General features: G+C 62.7%; 1 protein-coding gene across 1 annotated transcript in view; it reads left to right on the forward strand.

Annotated features, from left to right (window-relative positions):
• The window catches only part of LOC618212 (uncharacterized), a 130,044-nt gene extending 119,257 nt beyond the window's left edge, over positions 1–10,787 (forward strand). The window contains exons 5-11 of the mRNA XM_059890687.1: positions 3,138–3,275; positions 4,478–4,550; positions 4,635–4,772; positions 5,351–5,431; positions 5,554–6,469; positions 7,692–8,155; positions 8,419–10,787. Of these exons, the coding sequence (XP_059746670.1) occupies positions 3,138–3,275; positions 4,478–4,550; positions 4,635–4,772; positions 5,351–5,431; positions 5,554–6,469; positions 7,692–8,155; positions 8,419–8,562 (1,954 nt within the window). The 3' untranslated portion in view covers positions 8,563–10,787. The remainder of the gene's footprint in view (positions 1–3,137; positions 3,276–4,477; positions 4,551–4,634; positions 4,773–5,350; positions 5,432–5,553; positions 6,470–7,691; positions 8,156–8,418) is intronic.
• Positions 10,788–11,580: the final 793 nt, after the last annotated feature.

Raw genomic sequence — 11,580 nt, forward strand, 5'->3', positions numbered from 1 at the left:
AGAGGGGTAGCTCTTTGTCTGGTGGAGATAATGTTTCTGTTGGGCTGGGGGGTGTGGTTGGGGGTTAGCACATCACTGAGGTGAGCAGTGGGGTCTTGGTGTACAGCTAGGGGTCACTCCAGAATGCCTGGGCTGACACCCTCTGGGCAAAAAGCTGCCTGGGGTGAGTCACTTCCCCGAGACTAGGCTCCAACAGATCACATGCTGTCTGACCCAGGTTCCACCGACAAACCAGCAGCTCCCCTGAAGGCTGAGTGGCCTGCATGGGAACAGGCTTGCTCAGGCCCAAGGAATCCTGGGTGTTCCATCCCTACCTGGCCACAGGTGTGCAGGGGAGTCCTGGGTCTGTGGGCCAGTCTCCCTGCGGGGGGTGGACTCTCATCTCTGCAGTGCATGGCTGACCCCAAACAGTGGACTTGAGGGGGAAGGCTGACCATCTGGACCCAGGGGAAGCCATGTGCAGGGGGTCTTTCTCACCTGGATGAGGGCATCGGGGCCTGGTTGGAGGGGCCATGGGTTCCTGTGGAGTGAGTGATGGCAGAGGCCTGGAGTGGTCCAGTTTCCACCCCATGATCAAGGCCGTGGTGCCTGGGCTTGAGCCCTTCCCACCCACTTGGGGGGAGTCGAGCCCTGACAGGCAGGGGCACTGAGGTCTGCACCACCAGCGAGCCTGACAGCCAGGTGTGGGCAGATGCCAGTGTGGGGCCTAGGGTTTGCTGACCCTTTGTGCTCCCACATGTCAGGCAGAGATCTGGTGACCCCACGAGGAGGAGCGCCCTGCCCCCTGTACCTGGTGCCACGTTTGGTGGCACGCATGTTCTGGGCACTATGGTGGATGTGCTCTGTCCTATGGCCTTTTCTCTCCCCATGGGACAAGCTCTCCACACTTTGTTTGCAAATTTCTGATACTGCTTCTTGTTAACCCTTCTCAGATGCTGGGCGTCACCAGCTCCTCCTACTGGAGACCCCTAGTTGTCTCTTGTCCAGTCGGGCTCTTTCTAAGGGTCTGGGAGCCTCTTTGCCCAGCACTGCCCTGGTGGGCCCCTTCCTGCAGTCCCAGCATATCCCCTTCCTGCAGTCCACCAGGCTAGCTCCCCCCTCCTCCATCGAGTGAGTGTCTCCTCACCCTTCACATCCCCCCTCCACCACTGCTGCAGACATCTCACTGAACCCCTCCCTCCCTGATGGCCCCCAGCCTTCTAAAAGCACCCCCAGGAGCTGCTCAAGCCCACTTTCCATCATTTTTCTCATTGCTTCGCTGGCCCCCCATCCCCATCCAGCCCCCCAGAAAACCCAGTGGACTCTGCCTTCAAATTGTGTCCTGAATCCATCACTTAAGTCTCCTAGTGACTCCCCACACACAGAGTGAACCCACGTCTCCCTTGGTCCCCAGGCACCTGCTCTGGTGCACCTTCTGCTAAGTTCAGCATACCCCCGCCCACTGCCGCACATCCCAGCTCCGCAAGCACACCCGGCTCCTCAAAGCTCTGTCCCCTCCAGCGCTGCCACCCCTTGTCTTTGGTCCCTCCTGTCCATTTGTTCATGAGCGGGGAGCCCTGGAACCTGCTTGTGTGCAGACCCTGCTCAAAAAACATGAGTTTACTAAACACCAGGTCAGCAAACATGATGCTGGGCCTGAACAAAGAGGTCAGGGTGATGGTGTGGCTTCTGCCCCTTTTAGGGAGGAGGTCTGGGGAGGTACAGGGAAGTGACCCCTCTTAGGTGGGAGGATCAAGCAGGCTGTCTGACCTGGCCCTGCAGAAGTCTCCCCAGGGTCTGGGGGCTCTTTCCTTTAGGAAGCTTCTTAGGTTTATATGTCATTAAGTTGATAAAATTTGTGGGTTTCCCCCAGGTAACGTGTCTGCTCTTCTCATGATACTTCTTCCGTGGTTGCATGTGAAGCTCTGTAGAGGCAGGCGAGGCCATGGTAGGAACAGGGCAGTGGAGAGGCTGGGGAACAGGTTTGGGTGCTGACCAGGTGGGAGCCTTACTACCCTGCAGTGATGCTGGGAGGCGAGAGGACTGCCTTCCCCGGACCCTTCTGATCGGGGCCAGAGAGTGCTGGATGGTACCCCTGACCCACAGAGCCCGGAGCTTCCCCTGCGGCCTCTGGGGAAGCTCGGCCTCCCTCCCCATGGGCCCAGCCTCTGGCCTCCAGGCTGTCCTGTCCTCCCTCTGAAGTCCAGCCCTTTCCCTCCTGGTGCAGAGTGGGGCTCACTTCCCTTTCTCAGTATTTTGCAGGTGGATCTGTGATCCCACAGTTCCCAGTGGGAGGCTGGCCCAGCTCAGTTCCTCAGAGATTCTTTGCTCTTTGGCTAGAATGGGGGTGGGCCACTGGGGGGAGGTAGGTGTGCGGGCAGGTGGGTGAGGATGACCGGTGGGAGGCTGGGGCAGGGTGCTGTAGGGACATGGGGCTGGAGGCGGGATGGTGGAAGGTGGGGTCCGGGGGGTGGCTATGAGGGGGACCGGTATGAGAGTGACTACGGTTCTGAGAGTGACTATGAATGACTGTGAGTGACTATGGCTGGGAGAGTGACCAGGGGCCAGAGGCAGGCTGTGCCCCTCACTCCCACCCATGGGAAGGCTGGTTTTCGGAGGTGAAGGAGGCTGACAGAGTGCCTAGGCAGTGAGCAAAGCAATGCTGGGTTCCCCTTTGGGGATGGCTGGTTCATCTGGGATCTCTGTCTGGGGGCTGGGACATCCCGGGGGAGCTGGGGAGCTGGGATGTTTCTCAATAACTGTTCATCTAAGAGCCTCAGATCAAAGCCGGGCTCTGCCAGGTTCACCTGCCTCCTTCGGGCCGAGCAGTGACCATCCTGCCATGTCCCTGGGTGCCCAGGCAGGGTAGACCCCCATTCCAGTGGGAGTTCAGGGTTGCCCAGGCAGGGTGGACCCCCATTCCAGTGGGGATGTGGGGGCGCCCAGGTAGGTGGATCCCCGTTCCAGTGGGGATGCAGGGGTGCCCAGGCAGGTGGACTCCCATTCCAGTGGGGTTGCAGGACACCTAGGCAAGTAGACCCCCGTTCCAGTGCGGGTGCAGGGTGAAGTCCAGCCTGCCGCTCCCCTCCCCCTGATGTCGGCCATGGGGATGCTCTGGACGTCACCCTGAGGCTGCGCTGACCCTCTGTCCCCCCCAGCCTCACCCGGCAGTCGACCCTGGAGGATGAGGAGGAACAAGAGCGAGAACACCAGTGGCAACACCAGAACCTGAGCTTCACCACGGACGACAAGGACCCACCGGACCCCGAGAGGTGTGGGTGGGAGGCGGGACCCTAGTGAGGATGAACTAGCTGCCCCTGCCTGGGGAGTGGGATGACCTTCTGTGGTCCCCACCCTGGTCAGGACAGCAGTCAGGACCAGCATGGGTGAGCTGGGCCGCTCTTCCTGGGCATTTTATAAGCATAGTTCATCCTTCCATGCTCCTGAGAGGGTGCCAACCCGCCTCTCTGGTGGGCGCATGGCTCGTGCACCAGGGGCAAGGCCTGGGGGTCATCAGGCCCTGGGCTTACCATGCCCCTTCAGCCCAGCCCCCTCCTGCTAGTGGACCCCTGTGGTCTCTGATGGGAAGGAGGTGCTGCTGGTTGACCACCAGCCCTGAGGCTGAGCGCCCCTACATGCCTGTCTGCGAGGATGGGGCCCACTCGGGGGATGCATCTCCTCTCACCTCCAAACAAGCTCAGTTCACAGATCTGGCAGGAGGCTCAGCCAGCGAGTGAACTCACCGGAGCCATGGGCGGGCGGGTGGAGGCACAGGAGGGGCCCCTCTGCTGCAGGCCATTTGGGGCAGCCTCGTGTGCAGCTCCCCAGCTCCTGGATAGGCGGCCGTGGGGCATTCGGCCTGCACCGAACCCACGTGGCCACAGAGGCGTGAAGGCCTGGGCGCCACTCCCAGCTCCCCTGCCCATTGCCGTGTGACTTGGGCCAGCTCCCTGCCTGTCTTTGCTCCTCATCTGTAAGTGGCAGGGCCTGACACAGGAGAGGTGTTTGTTGAACATGGAGTGGTTGCACCTTACAGGCATGAGGTGGGGAGAGCTATGCAGGCTGGTCTGGACGGAGGGTCAGCAAGTGGAGGGGCTTGGAGCAGAGTCCACATGGAGGCCAGCAAGGCAGCACGGCAGCAGGAGACCAGAGTGGGGGCGACAGGTTCAGGAGGGCATCAGACCCAGGTCATGAGCCTTTTATGCCACCTGTGCCTGAGGTCAGGATGGGGTTTATCTGGAATAGGGAGCCTGGGGGCCAGGGGTGGAAGGTGGAGGGAGGGGAGCAGTGTCTGGGCAGGACTGACTCCACAGGGCAGGGACAACAGCTGATCCTGGCCTGGGGGGTTCTGCCAAATGCACCGTGTCTCAGGAAGACAGGGAGCCCCCACCGTCTGTATACAGAGGCCACATTCTCTTTGCCAGAGTGAGGTGGGACACAGGGGCAGGCACAGTAGGACCTCACCTATTTTGTCTCGCCCTGCCTTCCTGCCCTGCAGCACCAGCATGAGGCTCCCAGCCAGCTCGGTCAAATTAGGCCAGAAGCTGGAGCAATACCTCTCGGCCATACAGGTGAGCGGGCCGGTCACTGGAGTGTGCTAGACGTGCCTGGGGACTCACCCTCCAGGGTCAGCGGCCTGTGCTCTCTGCTCCCAGAGATCAGAGTCTGTCAAGTGTGCAAACCCATCCCACACTGAGTTCCTTGAGGCTCCCGTGGATGTCGCCAGCAAGCGCCACCTCTTTGAGAAAGAGCTGGTGGGCCAGAACCGAGAGGGTCCAGCTGCCAGCTGCAAGGTGAGTGGCTCTGGCCCGCCAGGCGTCTGCAGGCCACTGAGGCTGGGGTGTGCAAAGCTGGAGCCTGGGCACTGCAGGACAGCTCCGTGCTTTCCTGCGTCCATCTGGCGGACTCGAGGGCCCAGCCATACCTGTCGCTGAGCCCCCAGCTCAGCTGTGCACACAGCTCTGGGGAAGGGTCCCGTGGCCTGGCCGTGTAGATGTGGTGAGGGGGGCCCTCTGGAGATGCCAGCCCGGCCCCAAGGTGGGAGCTCTCTTCTCAGGAGAACTTGGAGCTCTCAGGGTTGGTGAAGTCACGGCTCAGGTGGATCAGCAGGATCCAGGAGTCAGCACAGCAGGGCCCACAGGTACCGTGTGTACCCCTCTGGCCCCAGTCTCCCTGCAGGCCTCTCATAGTGGGATGACCCATCAGGGGAGGGACAGCCCTGAGTGCAGTGGAGATGCTCTGCACGCGGGATGGCCGTGTGGAAGCCTGAGGGTCAGAGAGCGGAAGGAGGAGGGCCTGGGGTCCTCCCCCAGGAAGGGGTGGGTCAGGGGCTCTGCAGCAGCCTAGGCCTGGTCTCTCTCCCGATACCCAGAACCAGGAGACACAGAGGGAATTGGCAGCTGGCAGGAAGCCCCAGTGGAGGAAGAAGCCAGAGGCCCCGGTGGGTGCCAAGGTGAGTGGGGGCCCCGGGGTCAGGGCAGCTGTCCCTGGAGAACGTGGGCTGGCAGGCACCCACTCCTCCACTGCAGGCCTGGCAGGGGGGGCCTGGCGGGCAGGGCACATGCGGGCTCCTAGAAGCCGACTGCTGCAGGGAAGACACTTGAGCCGGAAGCAAGCCTGGACCCTGAGACCCCCAGCCCCAGTAAATGCTCCGTGTCCCAGAAGATCTCTGTGCTGGAGGAGAGAGCTGTCTCAGGAAAGAGGGAAGTTCCAGACAAAGCCAGCGACTCGGAGAAGAGACCGATGTCTGAGAAAGCCACCGTCTTCAAGAAGACCCCAGTCCCCGAGATACAGCCGGCCCCAGGCAGGGCCATGGCCCCATTGAGGCCCCAGGACTGGGAGCACTCAGCCTCAGCAGAGTGCCCGTCAAGCCCTGGGGGGCAGCGGGGCACTGGGCCTGAGAAGGAGCCTGAGTCTTCGGCTGGGCCTCTGTCCCAGGATGGCGGCCTCCCGCCTGTCACTCTGCAGGTGCGCAGTGCCCCACGCCTCCCTGTCCTCCCAGCATCTCTGGAGGCCTCCCCATCCTCCTGGCATCCCTGGCGGCCTCCCTGTCTCCTGTCCTCACATGTGCTGTCCTCCTGGCATCTCTGGCTGCCTGCCTTTCTCCTGTCCTCCCCCTTCCAGGTCGGCCCCAGCTGTGTCTCCCCTCCCTGCCTGCTCTGTTGCCCACAGGACAGGGGACTGGGCTGGGATCTCACCTGGCACCCACACCACACTCTCACCCCAGGCCCAGACTCCAGGAAAGCCTCAGATGCTTCTGGAAGACCCCCACCACCCACCCCCCGTCACCCCTGGAAGCCCTATCCACTGGCCTGGCCCTGGGCCTGTGGCTGCACCCCCACAGCCGAGGCAGCACGCAGGTGCAGAGGACTGGCCTGCTGCTACTGCCCCGCAGCTGCTAGGGTGAGCCAGGCCTGTGGGGCTCCAGGCTGCCCATCCTCCTGCATAACTTGCCCCCTGCTCCGTCCAGGTGAGGACTCGCAGCACGGAGGCTGAGGCCAAGGCCCCCTCGCCAACACGGGTCTTGGCCCCCTTCAGCAGCACCCTACAATGCTCCAGCACCCGCACCATCCCCAGGGTGAGCCTGGCTGCTGTGGGCCCCTCCCTGCGGGGCTCAGGGCAGTGGGGAGGCAGGCAGGAGGCACCCTGAGAAGATCTGGCGGTGTCAAGGGGGACTGTTGACCTGGCTTGATGGGAGGGGCTGAGCCCCAGGCCCGAGGTGGGCCTTTCATGGGGGTGTGGCTGGGGTCTGTGTAGAGGGGAGTGCTGGGGAGAACCCAGGGTGGGCTGTGTTCTGAGAGCCAAGTCCTCCCTTGTGAAGGCTATGGCTGCCATGGACCCCACTCACTGGCACCTTCCTTCTCTTTCCAGATGAGCCCCCCTAGAGACAGCTCAGAGGTGGCCTTAAACCACAGGTCAGGGCCTGGGGGCCCCGGGGCTCATCTGATGTGGGGCTGAGGCCTGAGGTGCAGCAAGGGGAGGGTCCAGCTGCCTGGGGGGGCGAGAGGTTGGGAAGGGCAGTCCTGAGCCACGGGGTGCTGGGGGGGCGAGTGGGTGCGCTGGGGTCCTTTGAGTCAAGCACTGGGATTCATGCACGCAGGCTGCACCGCCTGCCCCGAGACTGTCTCTGAGGCCAGCGGTCGTGGGCGAGGCTGGGGGACTTGGGGCACACAGTGGATGAGGGAGTTGCTGCCCTCACTCCAGAGTGAGATGTGCAGGAACCACGGGGCATAGAGGATCCAGGGCTTCAGGATGGGAACTGAGGGCTGGAGCCCCTTGCAGTCAGGGGAGCTCAGCCTGTGAGAGTGAGGTGAAGGCAAAAGATGGCGAGCGTCAGGGGGTGTGAGGTGGGGTAAGTTCTGTGAGACAGCAGGGCGACGGCAGGGGGCAGAGGGCATCAGGGGACATGAGGTGGGGAGAGTTCTGCAGGCAGCTCTGGACAGAGGGTCAGCGAACAGAGGGACTTGGAGCGGAGTCCACATGGAGGCCAGCCAGCACGGGCAGCAGCATGGGGACCAGGGTGGGGTCGCCAGGTTCAGGAGGGCATCAGACCCAGGTCATGAGTCTTTCATGCCACCTGTGCCTGAGGGCAGGATGGGGTTGATCTAGAATAGGGAGCCTGGGGGCCGGGGGTGGAAGGTGGAGGGAGGGGAGCAGTGTCTGTGCGGGACTGACTCCACAGGGCAGGGACAGCAGCTGATCCTGGCCTGGGGGGTTCTGCCAAATGGACCGTGTCTCAGGAAGACAGGGACCCCCCACCATCTGTATACAGAGGCCTCATTTTCTTTGCCAGAGTGAGGTGGGACACAGGGGCAGGCCCAGTGTCCCGTGGGTGGGCAGGACCTCACCTGCTTTGTCTTGCCCTGTCTTCCTGCCCTGCAGTACCAGCATGAGGCTCCCAGCCAGCTCAGTCAAATTACGCCCGAAGCTGGAGCAATACCTCTTGGCCATACAGGTGAGCAGGCCAGTCCCTGGAGTGTGCTGGGCGTGCCAGAGGCCTCACCTTCCAGGGTCAGTGGCCTGTGCTCCCTGCTCCCAGAGATCAGAGTCTGTCAAGTGTGCAAACCCATCCTGCACTGACTTCCTCGAGGCTCCTGTGGATGTCTCCAGCATGCGCCACCTCTTCGAGAAGGAGCTGGTGGGCCAGAGTCAAGAGGGCCCAGCCTCCAGGCACAAGGTGAGTGGCTCTGGCTCACCAGGCATCTGCAGGCTGCTGAGGCTGGGGTGTTCAGAGCTGGAGCCTGGGCACTGCGGGACAGCTCCGTGCTTTTCTGCGTCCATCTGGCAGACTTGAGGGCCCAGCCATGCCTATCTCTGAACCCCCAGCCCAACTGTGCACACAGCTCTTGGGGAGGGTCTGGTGGCCTGGCCATGTAGATGTGGTGATGGGGCCCCTCTGGAGATGCCAGCCCGGCCCCATGGTGGGAGCTCTCTTCTCAGGAGAACTTGCAGCTCTCAGGGGTGGTGAAGTCTCAGCTCAAACTGTGGAACAGCAGGACCCAGGAGTCAGCACAGCAGGTCCCACAGGTTCCGTGCATGCCCCTCTGGCCCTGGTCTCCCTGCAGGCCTCTCTTAATAGGATGACCCATCAGGGGAGGGACAGCCCCGAGCACAGTGGAGATACTCTGCACACAGGATGGCCATGGGGAATCCTATGGGTCAGAAGGCAGAAGGAGGAAGGCCTGGGGTCCTCCCCCAGGAAGGGATGGGCCAGGGGGCTCTGCAGCAGCCTGAGCCCCGTCTCTGTCCTGATGCCCAGAACCAGGAGATGCAGAGGGATTTGGCAGCTGGCAGGAGGCCCCAGTGGAGGAAGAAGCCAGAGCCCCCACTGGGTCCCTAGGTGAGTGGGGGCCCAGGGGCTGGGGCGGCTGTCCCTGGAGAATGGGGGCCAGCAGATGCCCAGTCCTCCCTGCAGGCCTGGGCTCTGCCCAGCATGGGGGGACTGGGGAAAACGGGGCATCCCTGCCCTGCCCCGGGAACCCCCTTGTCCTAACCGCCCTTTGTCCCACAGGTGTGAGGAGCCAGTCCCAGGCCAGCAGCCACGCTGGTTGCCTGTCCCACCCGCTTTCCACACTGGATCCAGGAGGACGCTGGCCAGCATCCTCCCCACCCCTCTGGGGCAGGCGTGCCCTGTGGCTTGGCTGGCATCTTTCCCGCACCCCTGTTGGGTCAGGCGTGCCCTGTGCCTTGTTCAGCTGCAGGCACTGCGCATCTGCACAGAGCCTCGCCACCCTGTCCACGCAGATTCCTGCTCTTCCTCCTCTTCCTTTTCCTCTTCCTTTTCCTCCATCCGGTGGCACCAGTGTCTCTGTGCACCTCTCCCAGGCTGGCCCCCACCATCCTTGTGCCACCTGCCAGGCTGGAGGAGCCACACTGACCCCTCCCAGGCCCTGCCTTGCTCCCCTTCACGCCCTACCTGCTGCCCTGGCCAAGCCATCCTGTGCCCCCTCCCCACACTCAGGAAAGAGCAGATAAACTCATTCACTCTCAGGTGTGACCAATAATAGTTTAAAAATCACTCTTTTCGGAAGCTTTGCTTTTCAGTGGAGACTAAACAGCATGGGGATGATGTTTTGGCTGTGGGGGCCTGAGGGGGGCAAGCATTTGTCTGTCAGCATCCTCTGTGGCCACAGCCCAACACACTTGCCCCCAAATGCAGTTCTCTGCTCCCCTGCCCTCCTGGACCAGAGGGAACGCTAAGTTGTGGGTAGACCAAGCAGCCAGAGCCAGCCTGGTGCCATCAGCCCTGCGTGCTGTGTGTGGCTGAGGGGTGTGGGGGGGTGCGTACGTGTGTGTGCACACAATTGTGTGTGTGGTCCACACGTTTTCTCATCACTAGACTTACGTTAGAATCCTGCTCTCAGGTGCCTGCTTGGGTTTCTCTGGAGTCAGTGACACCCCATACCTCCTTTGCCCCAGCCCTGCTGTGGGCCTGGTCCTGTGGGAGGCTCCGGTCCCACGTACAGCGGCCAGGGATGGAAGGGCCTTGGGGCCCCACCTGTGAGCCCAGACTCACCTGCCTCCAGCAGAGGGTCTTGCATGGCCGGCCCCATGCCCACCCAGAGCTGGGGGCAGCGGGACCCGGAGGCCTTGGCCAGCCATCCCCACCCACCACCACATGCGTAACCTCGGAGTTCCCGGGAGGAGCCAGGAGGGCTGGGCTGGGCACCCCCAGAGAGGTATGCCCCACCAGGAACTGTCAGCAAGCGGACGAGAGGTGCTGAGCGCTTGCTTGCTACACTCAGGAAGGTCCTGGTGGGTGGGTTTGCCCAGCACAGCAGAGCCATCCCTCCAGCATGGGGGTCTGAGAGTGGCCCGAGGGATTTGGCCCACCTGGCCCTGGGGTCTGGGCGTCTGGTGCTGCTGCCCCCGGGGGGAGCCCTCAGTGCCCATCGGGGCTGCCTGGGCAGGGTGCAGAGGGCAGCACCACACCACCCACCCTCTTGAACTCACTCATCTACACAGAAGGCCCTGCACTCACCCTTCGGGGGGGGGTGGGTCACACACCCAGGGCGACCTCAGGGTGACATGTGAGGACAGCACACAGCCTGGGCGCCCACCTGACTGCGCCCGCCTCCCGTGCCAGGCCTCCTGTGGGTCCTCAGGGCTGTGGGCACCATCTCTGTGTTCTCGTCCCTCCTCTGCTGTAATCTCAGGGAGGTGACTTTACCTCGTGTGCAAGGGCAGGGCATCCAGGGCAGGCCAGCTGTGGCGGCTGCAAGGATGGCCGCCCGTGCTCTGAGTCAGTCCATCCTGCCTTAGGACGGTCCCTGGAGGCCACATACACAGTCAGGCCATGGATGTCTGGAAACTGCCAGGCTTTTCCTGTGGGGCCTCGGGTGCCAGAGCCCTCTCCCAGGCATCCACGGAAGCAAATTCTGTCCCATTTGAAGGACTTTTGAGCTTACGAGGTACCCACTGAAGTTGGTCGAGTTAAGGGAAGGTGTAGGAAAAGTGGTTCCTAAATTGCAGGAGATTTGGGGCCAGGACAAAAGCCCGGCTGGACCCCCAGGAGCCAGACCAGGAGAGGGGGTGGCGGCCTGGCTGCTCACTGTCCCTCGGTGCCAGCTGCTGGCTCCTGGCTTCAGCCGGTCCCACCCCAGATCTACTGGTGTGGGAAGGGCCACTGAGCCTGGAGAAGGCGACTCAGGCCACTGGGCACAGAGGCCCCTGGGGACTGTGGAAGGACAGCCTCAGCTGAGACGGGGCCAGGTCGATAGCAGAGCAGGTGAGGAGTGTGTGACGGACGGGGCCTGGGGCTCCCCAGGCAGCGATGTTGAGGGGGGATGGGACATGGGTCAGGTGAGGGGGGGAAGCAGGGAGACGCTATCCTTGCCCATGGAGAGGAGTGTGCATCACCCACAGGCGGCCTTTGGCAGGGCCAGGGCTCAGGGCCCAGGAGGAGTTGGGCAGGACGCGGGCCCTGAGAATTCAGAGAGCAGGCCTCCCCCAGGTTTGCTTCCTCTTCTTTGTCCTGTCCCAGGCCCTTCCATGGCCCAGGCACTGTGCTGGAGGCCACAGACACAGGCGTGCAAGCAAATGTGAGGCCCCTGTTGCTGGCCGCGTGGACATTGTAAGTAGGTTTGCTGCTGCTGCTGCTGC

Source organism: Bos taurus, chromosome 1, assembly GCF_002263795.3.
Source record: "Bos taurus isolate L1 Dominette 01449 registration number 42190680 breed Hereford chromosome 1, ARS-UCD2.0, whole genome shotgun sequence".
NCBI classification, from domain to species: Eukaryota; Metazoa; Chordata; class Mammalia; order Artiodactyla; family Bovidae; genus Bos; species Bos taurus.